Source organism: Cucurbita pepo, chromosome 13, assembly GCF_057944985.1.
Source record: "Cucurbita pepo subsp. pepo isolate OVF chromosome 13, ASM5794498v1, whole genome shotgun sequence".
In the NCBI taxonomy this organism is placed as follows: Eukaryota; Viridiplantae; Streptophyta; class Magnoliopsida; order Cucurbitales; family Cucurbitaceae; genus Cucurbita; species Cucurbita pepo.
This window is the reverse complement of record NC_141810.1, coordinates 15509499-15526426: the sequence shown is the minus strand read 5'-3', so window position 1 is coordinate 15526426 and position 16928 is coordinate 15509499. Positions and strand designations below refer to the sequence as shown.

Here is a 16928-nt window from a genome sequence, read left to right as displayed (position 1 = left end):
ACCCTACTGCCTCCTCCATTCTCTCCCTTTTGCTTCCTCTTATTTAAACCATCTTTAATTTCCTTCTAATTAATCATTATAGAATGCATTTATTATTCCAATTCTAAAAAAAAAATTATTAAACTTACCCTTTCTTTCAATTATTTCGTATATTGGTATACAATGAAAATATTTATGTATTTATGACGTCAGCTAAAGCTTTTAGTACAATATTAATCTAAACCCTCATATGTAATCATTCATGGAAGTTGGATCTCATCATTTTTTCCTTATCTGCCTTCTCTCTCATCCTCGCTTGGGTTGGTAACCGACATGTCGTAACTCGACTGGGTCGCTCGGATGACAGTGTCAGAGGGACCAACGACATGTAGTGCATGCTTTAAGAGCAAAAAAGGTAACATTTCCCCTTTTTCTTTTTATTTTTTCCTCTACTGTAAACTACCGCCATTTTTTTTTTTTGTCTAAAAATTCAAAAATGTGACACGTGTAATTTTCTTAAAATATTCAAATTTGATCATTTTTAAATCATATAATATCAATAAAAAGAAGAGAAAAAAAAAAATGCCAACGAAATTCTCGTACTTTAATAATAAAGAAAAGTCAAAGTTAACAGAGCAGTTAAATCATAAAAAAGGGAAAAAAAAAAAAGTAGGCGAAATATTTAAAGTGGTGGGGCCCAAGGGCACTCGAACGGCGTGAGGAAACGGCGTGCAATTGACGCCGACAGCCTGGTACGCCGTTCAGCGTTCCCCGATAAGGGGATGCCAATTCCAAGGACTAACAGAAACAGAATGTGGAGAATGTGATGTGTAAGTGGGCCGGGTCGGGTCGAGTTGGATAATCTATGGGTATACCCATAATCGAATAAGTGGTGAGAAATGTTTATATTTTAAATAAATCAAATTTCTTGTAAATACAGAGAAAATTTAATTTTTAAATAATTTAAAAATCTTATATATTCTCACGAGGCCGCAAAACTCCGGACAAGAAGACGACAAACCAATTCACGGTTGGCTTTTACTTTTCTTACCATTGGCGTGTTAAAAAACGTGCCAGCAATAATATCCCACTGCTATCTAAATTTAATATAATAAAATATATTACATTTTTTATTAATAAAAAATATCCAAAAATATATAATCCTGTTAATAAAAATATTATTATCAAGAACAAATATTTATTAGGCTATGTATATATTTGAATTATTAATTTATTTGTTGTATTTATGCACAAAATAAATTCAATCATTTCAAAATATAAATTATATTTTTATGGACGGAGCTATATTGATAATAGTCAACTTCACGTATTTTAAATATAAAAGTTCATATAGAATTTTTATGTTCCTACGTACGATGGGTTCCTACACATGCATCCAATTTTTTTTGTCTTTTAACTCGTTAACGATTAGGTCAATACCATATTGTTGCATGTGTACAAAGTTCTAAAATATTTAAAAATACATCATTTTATTAAATTATTGATTTTTTTTTTTTTTTTTTGGTTGTCATTTTGTATACCTTTAACTGTTCCAAGAAAATGGCTACAAAAAGTAGTATTTCCATGTCGAGCCTGGAGGTTCAAATAGTTGGGCCGCTCAAGATAAATGGGCCGAGATTAGGATATGGGGCTCGGGTTGCGATCCAATATAGGCCCATATATTCAAGCACGATAAATGGGCCGAGATTAGGATTTGGGGCTCGGGTTGCGATCCGCTATAGGCCCATATATTCAACCGACCTTAATTATCCCAGGTTTCATCGTAGATCTGTTCGTATTTATTGAAAAGTTAAATGACTATTTTGCCCTCTTACAATGTAGGAAAAAAGAATAGAATGGAGAAGAATATTGTCAATCAATCACGATGACACGTGGAGCATTCTGATTTGGAAAAGGTGACGTCCACCTCATCAGAAGAATCAGACGGTCGAAAATTGATTCCCGATTGATATGGTGGCTAGAACCGAATTCTTCTTATAAAAACTTCATGGTTTTTGTATTAGGTTTACCATTAGAATTGGAAGAGGAATTCAGAGAGAAAAAATGGCAGGTGAATCGACTTTGTTCAAGTTCTTGAGCCCGGGACGCCGTTTCCAATCCACGGACATCCAAGCCGCCGCCGGCTGGGGTGTCGCCGCTGCAACAACTGCTCTGTGGGTCGTTCAGGTTTTCTCCTTTCCTAAATTCATTGATCTGTACTATTATTTCTGGTTTTCGGAGATTTATGTAGTGAATCTTTTGACTTTCTATGTTAGAATAAAGGATGCATCGATCTTCTTGAAAGTTGATTCTTGATTCCGTTAACGATTTCTATTTCTAGTCTTGGACGATTTACCGTAGCGTATTTGTGATTTCTATGTTCACAATTCATCTTTGACTTATTTTGCCACCAGCGTTAATTTTGGTTACGGGATTAGATATCATTTTCAGCTGGCCATTTGCAGTTGAGATCTGGAAGAAATGTATTCCTATGATCTATGGTGTCTATGGGCAATACGTATCGTGAGGATCTGAGAGAGCTATTTATTTATTTATATTTGTTTTCTTTTACTTTTTCTTCTCTTTCGTCATTGATCGAGCACAAGATTATACTGGCCCTGTCGGAACTCTTTTTGAATTATCAAGCCTCTCAGGGTTTCTTCACACCGTGTTTTCGAAAAGCATATTTGTGTGTATATCTATGTGTTCGGTAATCATTTCTTATTTTTCTCTCTAGTATGAAGCAAATTGAAAACAAAAGATTAGGAGATTTATTTTCTCTTCCAAGTTCAAAACATTCTCCGATGGGATCAGAATGAAGTAACCATGCCGCCAAAGACATGCCCTTTCCTAGAATGACAACATTTGGATGTAGTTGCTTTACATTGAATGTCTCAATATAGATCCTGTTCAAGTAACGTCGTATCTCTCTATATAAAACTCCATATTAGGCCTTGAATCTCTCGTGTTTCTAAAAATTTGTAGTAGGTCATTATCTGTGGCTTGACGTCTTGCTGTGGCTTGACGTCTTGCCATCCCCATGATCACACTCTCTGGTTCCACATTGAAAGTGTGGTATACTTCCGAATCCAGTCCCAAGTTCAATTAACTAAAATGTTATGGCGCTTTTAGCTGCTCACGGAGGCTGAAGATCCTACCTGTGGAATAGTCTTGATCCTCTACCCCCCCTGCTGTTTCTACAGTCCTTCCCTCGTCCCATAGTTTCATCACTGTAATTGGCTTCTACCTTTGGTTTAATCCAGTAGTGAACTTTCCAGTAACTGGTGCAAATTTCCAGTGATTCTGCCGTTCAAAATCCTAATCCTGACTGCCATCAAGACTATCAATCACTCCTTGGATCTGGCACTCATTTTGCATCTAAGTATTGGCACGCTCAAAACATGTTCTTTCTATTTCATTTTTTTTATCGAATCACCTTCTCTCACAATTTTACAATGTTTCTTTCTAGCATAGGAAGCTTTATAAGCCTCTCCGTAGGGTAAAGACCACACTGCATTTCTGCTATTATCAAACTCAAATTTGATCTTCCTTCTATCAACCAATCATATGTTTTATCCACTTTCTACTTTCCTCTAGGAATCCCCAAAATTGGAGGGCTCATGCCAAAGCTGATAGGGCCCATACAATTGGATTTAAGTTTTAACAATGAATGTCAATTTCAATTGGAAATGCTATGCTGTGTGCTAGAAAAAGACATAATTCTGTACATTGTTCCTAATTGTCTCAAGAGGCTGCAACCAAACTAAATTGTTTTGAGTTTTGAAATATTCATTCTCGTTCAAACAGTTGGTTTCAATTGATTCTGTACCGTGCTATTTTCTTTGTTGATAAAAAGGGTTTTTTCTTTTTTGTGTTATGCTGGAGATTTCAGTACCATTATATATCTATCTGTAGAGAATTAAGTGTATACAATCATTCCTCTTTCTTGGTACCATTAATATGTTTTGAATCTAACCATTCCCTTTTCTCTTTTGAAAAAACCCTGTGCAGCCATTCGACTGGATCAAGAAAACGTTCTTCGACAAGCCACAAGAGGCATAAATTGTTATTTGACTCGACCCAGCTTTTTGTTAATAAGTATCAGTTGATTGCCGCAAATGGGTAAACTGCAGAGTTCATTGGAATAACATGTTTTGTAATAGACTTTGTTTTTCATTAAACTGAGTTGGAATTTTATCGTTTTCAAGTGTGGTTGATGTTTTTTCTTATCCCTATTTACTTCTATTTTCTAGGACCTTTTCCTTTTCCCATGCCTTAGAGACCACAGCTTCTGTCTACTTTATAAAAACAATTTTAAAAATTTAATAAAATTTCCACATTTTTTTAGGAAAAGAATTTCGTTGAACAATTAAGAATTTAAATTCCATTTTTGCTGAGTAGAGACTCGTTTTTGAGAGATGTATTTATTTTTTAGAAAACAGAAATAAATTCAAATTTGTTTAAACATATAGAATAGGTGAATCAAGTAATAATTAAGTTTAATTATTTGCTAGAGTATTGTCATGATTGGCTAAGCTAAACTAGATGCTGATTTTTTTTTACTTTTAAATTTATCGATGCTGAATTCTTTAATACGTTTCTCCACATAATTTTTTAAGCATATATAAAAGAAAAAGGGCATATTTGTAAAGGTTAAAAATGTAATAAGTTCGATGATCTTGATGCGATAAAATGGCGAGAGATGATCCGAAAAACGACGTCGTTGCCAAAAACCCCATCCTCTTCTCTCGCAGTCTATGGATAAATGGGTAGATCTTACCATTATCCTGTACGCCACGTTTTTCGGCTCTGGCCGTCGGATCTAGCTCATCTACTTCTTCCTCGAGGGTTAATTTTTATTTCTCTGCTGTCTCCGCCGTCTCTCTGCTGAAAAGGGGGTTTTTCCTGTAGCCGATTGTGGTTGAGTTTCCCCTTTTCTGTTTTGGTTTTCTTTGATTTACTGTGGGATTGCGAGCGGTTTTCTGCTGGCGATTCAGTTCTCTGTAAGTGATGATACTCATTCGATATCGATTCTTTGCCATCGGCAGTTGAATGTCTTTTAATTCGTGCTATTCTTTTGCTTGTTCATTGACAAACGAGGTCAAATGCGAGTTTGGTTGCAATACCCGATTTTGTATGCGTATATGTTTGTACCTTTCCGTTTTCTTCTTGTTGTTGGGACCTGATTATTCTTTTCTTCGAATGTGTTGGATAGATAATATAAAAAATCCCAAGTTGGCTGCGATTCGATGGAGAATGAGCTGGTGGAGTTATTTGAAGCGGCGAAAAAGGCCGCAGACGCCGCTGCAGCACCATCGAATGATGATGGGGGAGCCGAAGAAAGTCGCTGCCTAGATGCCCTACGTCAGCTCAAGAAATTTCCTGTTACTTATCAAATCCTTGTTTCCACTCAGGTTTTCTTCTCATTTGACTCCAAATTCGTTTCTTTTGTTGATGGTAGATGGATAGTGAAAATGTAAACAGCCGACTTGTTCATAAATCATTCATGGTTTCTATCATAAATTAAGCCTAAATTCATTGTTTGCTCGTTCACGAATTGGTTTCATGACGAGGCGAGTTCACTCTATTTCATCTGTGTTTTTTGAGTTGTTCACATCCATATAACGAAGCCATCTATAACTTGTGACCCTTTTAAGTTTTGGGGAGATAATTTATGTCTTGCTATGACCTTTTCCTGTGAAATTGAGGTCACTTTGCCGGCGTTGATAGCTCCTGTATCTTGTCTTCTTTAGGTCGGGAAGCGCCTTCGGCACCTCACTAAGCACCCCAAGAAGAAAATACAGAACTATGCTTCTGACCTGATTGAGATATGGAAGGAAATAGTAATCAAGGAGACTAACAAGAATAAGAAAAATGGGAACATCGACTGTAAAGAGTCGCCTAAAATTGGTTCTCCCAGTGCAGAGTCTGTTAAGGTGGAGAAGTTTAGAAAATCATCTTCCATGAAGGTTGAGAGAGTTTCCCGGGTCGAGCAATTCAATGGAAATGGTGTCACAAGCTCTGCAAAATTTTCCAGATCGGAAAGCGACATCTCGGAGAAAAACTCTGTTAAGGTTGAGAAAACTGATTCAGTGGTCAAGGTTGAAAGGATCGTTAAAGAGGAGAAGAGAATCTCAATAGAAAAGAAACCATCATCAAGTGGCACTGATGCACCTCCAAAGCTTACTTCCATGATTAAATCAAAAGATGCTGCTAGAGACAAAATAAGAGAACTTCTCTTTGAGGCTTTCTCCAAAGTTCCTAGTGAGGCTGATGAAGATGTTATGGATGAAGTAAATGCAAGTGATCCGATTCGGGTTGCTGTTTCGGTAGAATCTGTGATGTTTGAAAATTGGGGAGGTTCTACTGGCTCACAGAAGACCAAGTACAGATCTATAATGTTTAACCTCAAGGATCCGAAGAACCCAGACTTTCGAAGAAAAGTTCTTCTCGGACTTGTAAAGCCAGATAGGCTGATCAATATGAGCACAGCTGATATGGCAAGCGACCAGAGAAAACGTGAAAATGAAGAGATTGAACAGAAAGCCTTATTCGATTGTGAGCGTGCAGGAGCTCCAAAAGCTACTACCGATCAATTCAAGTGTGGTCGATGCGGTCAGCGAAAAACAACCTACTACCAATTGCAGACGCGGAGTGCTGATGAACCTATGACCACCTTTGTAACTTGTGTAAACTGCAATAACCATTGGAAGTTCTGTTGAGTCTCTTCAGCTGACGAAAATGTTATTGTTTGGAACAATTTACCGAGCAGCTAGAGTTGTTTTGTCTCGACACTGGTTGCTACAGTCTGTAATCCCGCTCCACGTCGTTACATTTACGTAGAGGGTTCTCTACTGTAGGATTTCCAAGTGCTAATTTACTGAGAAATCCATTGTATTAACTTGTTTTATTTGTTATTTCCTTTGGTATTGCTAATTTACTGAGAATCAATCGGTTTCTAGTCTTCATTGAACTGTTTTCCAATATGTACACGATCCTAATAGTTTACAAATGAAAGGCATTCTAGCGACTTCCCATGTTTGATGAGAGGGAAAGAAGGAACATAATTTAGAATCCATTAATAAAAAACATCCTACGTTGTATGCTCTTTGAGTCTCCTCTCAGCTGCAATAGTAGCAGCCATGGAAGGAGCCAAATGCCTTAGCGTTTCACTTTCCTTCTCATCACTTTCCCTCAATGGTGATGGTCTTGATGCAAACAGAGACTCGACTTCTTTAAGCGTAAAAACGGGCTGATCTTGGTTCTTTGTATTTCCAGTGATGAAGGAAGAACTCTCTCTGCTTCGGTTAAGCCTGTGTATGCTCTCTTCCACTGTGTCTTTAACCTATAATGACCCCAAAAAGAGAACCCAAAACTTAATTATATGTCTGCCATTTGAACTGTGTGCTTTGGTGAAAACTCTATTGGACTGTAAAAAGAGGGAGGTGTACATACTATGAAGCGGTGAACAAACGTCTTGTTTTGCTGTCCAATTCGGTGTACCCTGCTAATTGCTTGCGCTTCTGCAGCTGGATTGAGCAGTGGCTCCACAAGGATAACATGTTGAGCTTCTAAAAGGTTCAGGCCATTAGCTCCATGCTGAATCAAGAGCAATAAAACCTGAGCAGATCTTAATTCTGGAACCTCTGCCAATGGCTGTTTCTTGTGATTTTCTTTTGTCTCGATCTTCTGTCCTCTAAATTCACTAATGGCTGTATGAGATTTCCTGCATTTGCAAAATCCAATCGTCAATATTACAGCATAACGTTGAAAAATTAGACATTGACAGAGCGGCTTGTAATAGAATGATCGACATCTGAAGAACGCTCGACCGAAGGAATGAGTCACAAGGTGAATTATCAGTCCCAACGTCGGAGGAACAAGCATTTTCGGGGACTAACCCGCTTTGAAAGTAAACTAACCTGCTATGGAGCTCCACAACCCACCCCGCCCCCAGAAAAAACCCGCTGCAGATGATGCAAAGGGAGTGGAAATTTGGAAAGAAAAGGTACGGTACACAATTGAATTTGATCTATTCAAAATTTTCATACTGCATCTGATATCATCTCACCTGCCTCCTTTCATCCTGACAAAGGTAATGTTGTTGGCAGCAAAGGCATATTGTAAAACATCAAGAACATCGTTCCAACTAGAGAAAACGAGAACTTTGGCCTCGGAATCTGTATACTTGATCCACAAGATTCGCCTTACAACTGCTTCAATCTACAGAAGGTTGTAGATAGCAAGTATTATTTATAACAGAAAAACAATTGGACAAATGATACAAAGACTAATATGATGAAGTTTTTTCTATCTTTTTTTTGTTTTTTTTTGTTTGAAGGACCTTAACTCGAAAAGTGACAGCATAAAAATGGAGAGACATCTGTGAACGAGTAAACACAAGACACAAATTCAACCGAATAAGGATGGGAACATCTAAAGGGAAACATGCAAGCAAGACAATAAACAAAACAAGGACACAATTTGTAACAGCCCAAGCTCAGCGCTAGCAGATATTGTCCTCTTTGGGCTTACCCTTTCGGGCTTCCCCTCAAGGTTTTTAAAATGCGTCTGCTAGAGATAGGTTTCCACTTCCCAACCGATGTGGGATCTCACACAATTGCCCCAATATTGTTTATGCACCAGATTAGGCATCAGGTAAACTGTGAATGGAAGTAAATTGAATTAAGAAGCGTTAAGTAGGACTGCAGACCTTCGTTCCATAGGAACCCTGAACTCTAATGGACCTTTCATCCTCCCTGGAAGTTTTGTGCAAAGTTGAAGGATCGAGTGTTTCATTTTTACTATCATCCGCGTAAGCGATATTCCCAAAATCTGTGTGTTGGCGACAGGTTGGGCACATCACCCATTTGGTTTGAATTGTACTATCACGCAATTTCTTTTCAGTCATTGCAAACAAACCTGTGGGAAACAAATGCCATTACAAGTTACAATATATAATGTACTAAGCATTCAGAAAAGGGGGTTTTTAGGTATGCATGGTGCTTTATTTAGTGCTGGATACTCAAAAGACAAGCACTGATGTAAAAATCAATACTAACATTTGCAGCATGTCATGTGTCCACATTGAAACACCATCTTTTGATTGCTTAGTGCTTCTTGGCAAACAGGGCATGATTCTTCATCAGCTTTCAATGTGTTCTCACTTTTTTGTTCCACTGATGTAGATGTGATATCCGGTACTTGAGTTGATGCTGGATTACTAGAACTACCTAATGGTATGTTTTGCTTAGATTGCACCAAACCCTGGAAACAATAGAAATTATGAGTAACAACGATGTAGAATACGAATGGAAAGATAATAAAACAAGAAAAAAAAAAAAGACTGGATCAGAGGCCTAAGCACGGTGTACTCATAACGATTCTAAATATGAAACTTTCAATGCAGTAAACAAATCGGTAAACGTTTTAACCTTCAAATAACGAAGTTTCCCTTTGACACGCGATAACATAGCCAAGGACACGAACTTATCGCTAGAATATTGGACACTAGCTGCAGGAAGCTCATGCTCACTAATAGCATAAGCTGAGTCGTCATCATCATTGCCCCTTACGCATAATCTCGTGGTTGCCATCTTAATTTCGTCATGAGCATTCAAAACTTGAGCTTGAGCAATGGCTAAGGACCTTGCATGTCCATACTCCTTTCGCATGTACTAGACAAATTGAGCAATCAAGCCAAGGTTAAAAATCCAGTAGGTTTTCATATCAATGCACGAAAAATCCAAGAACATGAATTATCCTTAAATTTTGAAATGATTTACGCCTATATTGAGCATATAGGAATCGACATAGGACATTAAAAGGGCATTTTTCTCACAAAATATATACCTCCAGAAGGTGTAGCTGTTTGTTGGCTGCTGCTATACTTTCTTTTCCTAGCTGTGTCTTACAGAAGTTCTTGATAACACCAAGAACAACCTCCAATTCAGAAGGATGCTTAGACACCTAAAAATCAGAACAACAAAGTCTGAATAAGGTTTCTTGCATATCATAAGCCATATTAAAAAGAAAAAGTGCCAAGAAATCAAACCGCTCACGATTTCCATCACGAGATACTTTAAATTATCATATCATAAGGCAGATGTGACCAATCTGAGGCACTTCTAAGACAAAAGTAAGGAAAGAAGAAAAACAAACCACAACTCTTTCTCCAGCATCTCTTTTGTTAGATTCTTCATATCCATCTCTAGATGAACTTAAGTTTTTATTTTGTTGCAATAGACTCCAATAAAAACGATTAAGTGCAGACTTCTTCTTCTGAGCTTCAACTGCCTCTTCAACAGAAGTAACCATTCCTCCCTGTACTGTATTGAGCCGGAAAAGTCTTGCCTCATATTCCTACAAAGAGAAGAGAGCTTATATTCATAATGCAAGTCAAAGAGCAAGCATCAAGGAAATTGGTCTAATCAGGAAGAAGAACCTGAAATAGTTCGTCTAGTTCACAAAGAACACAAGGTGGTCCATTACTGTCGGCCTGACAATTTTGACAGTATCGAACACGTTCAATATCTTCATCTTTTGGATTTTCCATGGTCTGATCAATTTCCAAAAGTCGACCAAGCACCAACTTCCTTGAAGCTTCCAAAAGGTCCAAACCAGTCTGAACATGATACTTCAAAGCATCAATGCTGCGGAAACTGTTATCAAGCTAAAAGATTCATTAGTATTCATGCAATATACATACCATAAAAATTAATTTGTATTCATGACAGAATGCATAGAGTTTGTAATCGTTTACCGAGATCCCACTCTAGATTTCGAATTGTTAAGGTTTCCAGATACAGCCTCTTCAATCTTTCTTATCAACTCGTGCGAGAAGTCCTTGTTCTGTTCAGCATGGTGAACTGCTTGTAACCACCAAACTTCGTTAAGATTTTCCCTGCTCTTGAGTTCATTACAGACCTTCATTTTGTATTGAAAAAATAAGGCATGGAAATTAGAGATATATCATCACTAAATGGCTGGACAAACTAAGGTAGCTGCTAATAAAACATACATCAATTCTATCCATTGGAAAGAAATAAACTACATTTTTAGTGTTCAAAGAATAAAAGGATCAATAAGCAACTCAATAGTAGACCATAATGGTAGCATACCATCAATTTTTACTGTAAAAAGATATTACACAAAACTATATCATGAATGATGATACACATTGTAACAGCCTAGAGTAAGTTAGCAGGACATGGAAACATACCTGCACGTAGGACTTCGTGAACTCTTGCTGGGCAATAGATAGCTTTGAGGAAAAGACAGCTAGATATTTCTGCCTCATAGCCTCGCATGCTTCTCTTAGATAATTATCATCGAAGTAACTACTTGACCGATGAGGCTCGTAATTCTCCTCCTTTTTGGCGTTCTCATCTTGTCCTGTCAGCTCAAGAGGACTGTCGATGATCTTCTCGGTATCACTACAAGGAGCATACAGGGTCCCGTTGACTTTTTGTTTCTTTATGATATGATTATCGGACTTTTCAAAATCATCCATCCTGGAGGCCTTCACTTCACAAGTTCTTGGATAAAATTGATATTTTAAAGGAGATTGTATCTGGTCCATGGCTAATGGTAGTATCTCAGCAAGATTGTGATGGATGTGAATGCTCAACAAAGGATCTACGCGAAAATCTTCATTGTTTTCCTCTGCCAATTCCAGAGCTTCTTTATACAGTGAGAGGGCTTCAGAAAATTTCTTCTCGATTATAGCTATTCCAGCAAGTGCATTTAAAGCAACAACTGTCCTCCTCAGAGCTTCCTCTCCTTCTATCTTGGTCTTACTAACAAGGACCTGAGAAATGAAACCACTTAAGAGTAAAGTTTTACACCAGATTTCGTGAAAACTCGTATCTTCACTTGAGGAATACCATCAAGATTTCCTCCATTGTCATTGGGGATTGTTGCAATGAGCGAAGTCCCGAACTTCCTACTTGCGGGTGACAGCAAGCTTGGCGAAGTTTCAAAAGTGTGTTCAGCAGCTTTCCAGCATCGGCATGGGTGATAAGAATATCAGATGGAACATCAGAAGAGACAAATCCTGAAAAAAGTTAGCAGTACAATAATGTTAAGTCATAATAACCACCTCTTCCCTTATGATGTGGATCATAGTGATGAACAAAGAAATATGATTCTTGAATGAAGTCATAATCAACCACTAACAACCTGGGACTTTCCTTTTGACAAAATCATCTTTCAAACCTTGAATAACTTCACGGGCATAACTCACACAAGTTTCATGCTGCCTCTGGTAGAAGTTCTCTTCAATTGGTGAAAACGTCAGCCAAGTGACTTGCTCCTCCTGAGGAGGTAGCTGCAATTCATCTGTAACATGTACTTTTAAAGAACGCCACATTATTTGCTTAAAGAATTTGTGTGTGAATTCCATAGCGCCAGGGTCCCTTCTCTGCAAAAGTCGTCGGTGAAAGATAAAGAAACCCGATATGTCAAAAATGAACAATAACGTGCGTAAAAAATAGCTAGGAAGCAATCCCAAAAGAGTACCTAAAGAAAAAGTAATAAATGTGAACATACAAAAAAACTAAGAATGAGTTGTGGTAACAAAGGTTTTGTGTGGCATTTTGTCTCTCTTTCTTTACTCTTTCTCCCTAATACGATTGAACAAATCAATGAATGCCACGTACCTCATACGGATCTCTTATAACTTCAACCCACCATCTGTGAACATTAAATGGACTTGCTTTCACAAATCGCAGTAATCCATATAAATCTTCAAGTTTCCTTTGTATGGGAGTCCCCGTAATGCACCAGCGGTAACTAGCATAAAGCCGTGAAGCCATTTCAGTAGCAGCAGTAGCATTGCTCTCGACCATTTGTCCCTCATCCAAACAAATCCTCCACCAAAAGATCCTGGTGAGAGGAGTCGGGACAACAGGGTACCTAAATAAACAGTCCACATGCATAGTCAATTTCGCAATTTCAAATGAGAACTGCATTACAGAGAACACGTCAATATTTCCTTAAGAAATTTCCCCTAATCTCCACGAATGAAAATAAATCGAATAGCATAATAAAGGTTGCACCGTGGTCATATTTAAGAGGTACGAAAACGGGTTGCCAAAAGAATTAAAAAAAATGCTATTTCGAAAAAATGACCGATCAGGTTAAAAACTCAAGATAACTTGAAAGTAGAAACACAAGCATACCAATACACAGTCAAATTGTTAGCAAGCATTTAAACACAGATATTAAGGGCATAAAGATTCATATGTCGAGGATATAAAAAGATAGCATCTCTAGAAGCAATTGGTTAAAGAACATGGTACACCTTGACCAAAAATCCTTCACGGACTAATTATGAAGTAAGAAAGAAGCAATTACAAAAATATAAGGAACATTCCTCAGCAACGCAAGAACAGACCTCTTCTGGAATCTCATGAAGCGTCGATCGCCTTCATGCCTATCATAATCATGGGATAGGTCCTCTTTGAGCACATCATATGATGTTAAGACTATATCAGAATTGATGATATCGTTGATCTGCACAGGCAATGTGTTTGAAAGAGAAGTATCTCTCACTCCCTCGTATACAAGTAGTTTTATTGAACCTGGATGAGTATGACTGGGATGATAAATAACAATTGAAAGTCAGCTTGCACTACCAGTGGAAATGAAGAACTATCAAGTGAACTAATGTCAAAATGGATAATATTTTTACAAAGACATCCGATCGAAGAATTATGCGTGCATATGAAACAAAAACAGGTGCAGCCATAATTTATTAAGAAATCCAGTGTTTCTTATTGGAAGAAAAAGGTATATTATCACTAATCGAACATGATAGCCACAACATTTCTAAGTTAATAGAGGTGGTATACTTGCAGGTGTACAAAAAATCAAATGCAAAGGCACTCTCATAAATGAGATAAATAAAAATACGGTCAAATGAGAGTATACCGTAAAATCTCGGCATGCCACTGGAATAATATGGGAGCTGGACAGACAATTAGAGTTGCACCTGTAGTCATTGGGGAATCAGTAGCCTGCATCAGCTCTAAGCATGGCATACAAACATGTTCCTCATCTCTAACAGTTACATTTACTGTATTCCTTTTATTTCTCTTGTCCTTTCTACAGTTCCCATCCTTAGTGTCAACGGGTTCGAGAATTCTTCCTTTAGGTGAATAACCAACGCAGTCAGCATGTTGCCATGCGTCACAAATATCACATTGTACCCACAACCCTTCGTATCTGTGATTTTCACTAACAGCTCCACACACGCACTCAACACGCTCCCTCTTTAATCTTTTAAATTTGGTTCTCTGATCTCCAACAAGTTGTTGCATTTCATCATCAAAACCTTTTCCATCTTCGAACACTGACATCGGATGAGAAAGTATGCAAGCCAGTAGTTCAATAGTTTTTCCCAGACCCATTTCATCTGCAAACATCGAATCATTCAGACAAAATAAAGACCATAAGAATAGCTAATTGCATCAGTGTTAAGTGCTGAAATGCCTAGTTTTGGAAAATGTAATGATTTCTAATTAGTGGCATTTACCAGCTAGAATGCCCCCGTAAACATGCGGTAAAGTTTGCTCTGCATTCCAAGTAAGATCTCCACTGGAGATAAACTTAAGTAAGAATACAAGAGGAGAAGTAGGTGTTCCTAACTACATAGACAAGCACATATTTTTCAACTTTATTCACTTCACAAAGCCATGCTCAAAAGTAAAGAAGTTGATACCTGAAAGGATTGTAGAACATTCTCGAACGAGTATCAAGACATTCCAGGGGCATACACAGGGGAGAAATAAGCTGCACGTTTTCTCCCACACCAAAATTTCTCGAAAATCCTTTCTCCCGTTGTACCATCCAGTAGGCTGCACGACGCTGATAAGGTCTTAGTTTTGGAAGCAAATTGGGTATGTCTTCATCAAGCATGGGATCATCTCTACAATGAACTTATGTCATCAGTAGTGCCAAACTAGGGGGGGGGGGGGGGGGGGGGGAATGTAAACGTTCTATAAAGTAGAAACAGAACACACAAGTACATGAGCACTAATTATACTCACTTTGATGGCTTAATGGCATCATAAAAGGCAACAGAATCAAAATTTACATGTTTCCTGCAGCTGGATGCATCATCCCCTGTCTCACGATGCAAATGAGCGTCCATATTAGTTGATTCAACAACTCCATACTTGACCTCTGATGATACTACTTCAGGACGCAACCAAGCAATGGTATTCATCATACTCTTTTTCCACAGCTGCCGACCACTATCTAATATTGACCCACAGGCATCAAAAGCACTCGATAATATTTCCACCCTCAACCGGAGAGATCCCATATTTTGGGAAAAGGAAACACCCATAACTGGCCTCAATGTCACAAACTTCAAATTTGCAAGATGAACAAGGCCAGATATGGCCTCATCAGGTCCATCAAAACTACCTGATAACACCACCAAGCAACCGTTCATATCTTCCTCTACGCGTCTCTCAATTAGTTCCAACGATATTTCATTTGAAGATAAAATCGGCCAATGACCAAACTTAATACGATCAAGGAGAAATCCATTGTCATTGCACAAACGAAACCTTAACGAGTATCTCGAGCTCTCACAAAAAATTTCTTCCGATCGTATACCAACAAAAGGGTGTTCTAACCTTATATCCATTAGAACAACTTCAGAAATATCATGGTGCTCATTGGAATGCCATCCAGTTCGATCAACTTCCACAAAAAATGGCTCATTAACCTCATCAAGTTTGATGTCTGATGATTCTACAGTTTCCACAATCCCATTAATATCAACCTGTGTCTTGGGATTCACGGGATCTTCAAATCTTATTCCACCAGAGCGATGAGGTTGCTTTTGCTTCCTTCTACCCATTCTATAACTATTTTAACAAAAATAGAGAGGACTAAAGGTTTCAATATGTAATTTTGGAACCAATAAGTTACACATACAAAATCCTATATAGTTGGAAAACTGAAATCAAATATGCAAACGTATATTCGTAAATACATAACAAAAATATGCAGACATATATAGAGAAAGAAGCGTTGCATCTGCACCATAAACAGCCACCAAACCCGAATCATAGAATTCAAGAGAACTTCACCAGAACTTCACCGGAACAAGAAATACTACAAATTTAGACTAGGATGTCAGAAAAGAACATAAAACAAAACCTGAACCTGGGAAACAGCCATACAATTGAAGAAGATATCACCAGAAAATGAAGTCCGACAACTATAAAACCAAGAAAAATTTAGAACAAAGTGTTGGAAAGGAAAAACTGGACCTGGAAGATAAGAGTTTGATTATTAGCGGGCGACCATGATGAACATGCCCAATTCTTCCGGTTGAGAGAGGATATTCATGTAAAATTACAGATAAAATACATTAAGCCTACACTGCAGGGTTACAAGAGACGCAGGAAACCAATGAATTAAACTACGATTCACTGTTCGATACGTCGTTTTGGGTAAGCGACTCGATTTCGACCAATCTATCATTTAAGCGATCGCCACAGTGACGCAGAGTCGGTTTGGTTCGGCCTCCACGACATAACTACAAAAATGACCCTACCCGGTTCTTTAAATCTTATTTTTAGGGTTCAGTGCTTTTTTTTTTTTTTTTTTTTTTTTTTTTTTTTAATATTTATATTTAGCATTTTCATAATATTGATTATAATTATGATATTATTATATTGCAACAAAAATGTTTAGTAACCATTCTGATATTAATTTCTTATTTTCTAAAAATGTTTCAAATAATATGTAGTTTTTTTTCGCAATATTAGTTTCTTATAAAATAAATAAAAACTATGATTTTTTTTTTTCATATAAACCCCATAATATATGAATAACGTAAAAAGTTTGAATATTTAATTTGAAAAGTAATTTTCATATAAAACTTACCTTCCTAATTTAAATTTTTAAAGAACTAAGAAGTAAGAAAT

At 37.5% G+C, this 16928-nt stretch overlaps 2 protein-coding genes across 11 annotated transcripts; one reads left to right on the top strand and one right to left on the bottom strand.

The window, feature by feature from the left end:
* The first annotated feature begins 4520 nt into the window (after nt 1–4520).
* LOC111809231 (transcription elongation factor TFIIS) lies at nt 4521–6947 on the top strand. Its single transcript, XM_023695645.2, has 3 exons — nt 4521–4982; nt 5195–5393; nt 5733–6947. The coding sequence occupies exons 2-3, from the start codon at nt 5229–5231 to the stop codon at nt 6699–6701; spliced, it is 1134 nt and encodes a 377-aa protein (XP_023551413.2). The 5' UTR covers nt 4521–4982; nt 5195–5228; the 3' UTR covers nt 6702–6947.
* LOC111809230 (RING-finger, DEAD-like helicase, PHD and SNF2 domain-containing protein) lies at nt 6916–16521 on the bottom strand. Of its 10 annotated transcripts, none has more exons than XM_023695634.2 (20): nt 16269–16521; nt 15030–15860; nt 14702–14908; nt 14516–14577; nt 13912–14395; nt 13376–13576; nt 12639–12894; nt 12160–12400; nt 11865–12034; nt 11201–11788; nt 10742–10905; nt 10424–10640; nt 10141–10341; nt 9832–9948; nt 9414–9656; nt 9042–9246; nt 8693–8901; nt 8051–8202; nt 7435–7705; nt 6916–7324 (listed from the first exon to the last, which is right to left on the bottom strand). In XM_023695634.2, exons 2-20 carry the CDS (start codon nt 15851–15853, stop codon nt 7073–7075), a joined length of 5064 nt encoding a protein of 1687 aa, XP_023551402.2. In that variant the 5' UTR covers nt 15854–15860; nt 16269–16521; the 3' UTR covers nt 6916–7072. The 10 variants fall into 10 exon arrangements, with proteins under 10 accessions (XP_023551402.2, XP_023551404.2, XP_023551405.2 ...); XM_023695636.2 differs by having other exon boundaries at nt 14702–14847; nt 15077–15860; XM_023695637.2 differs by lacking the exon at nt 14516–14577 and having other exon boundaries at nt 14702–14847.
* Between the last annotated feature and the right edge of the window lie 407 nt (nt 16522–16928).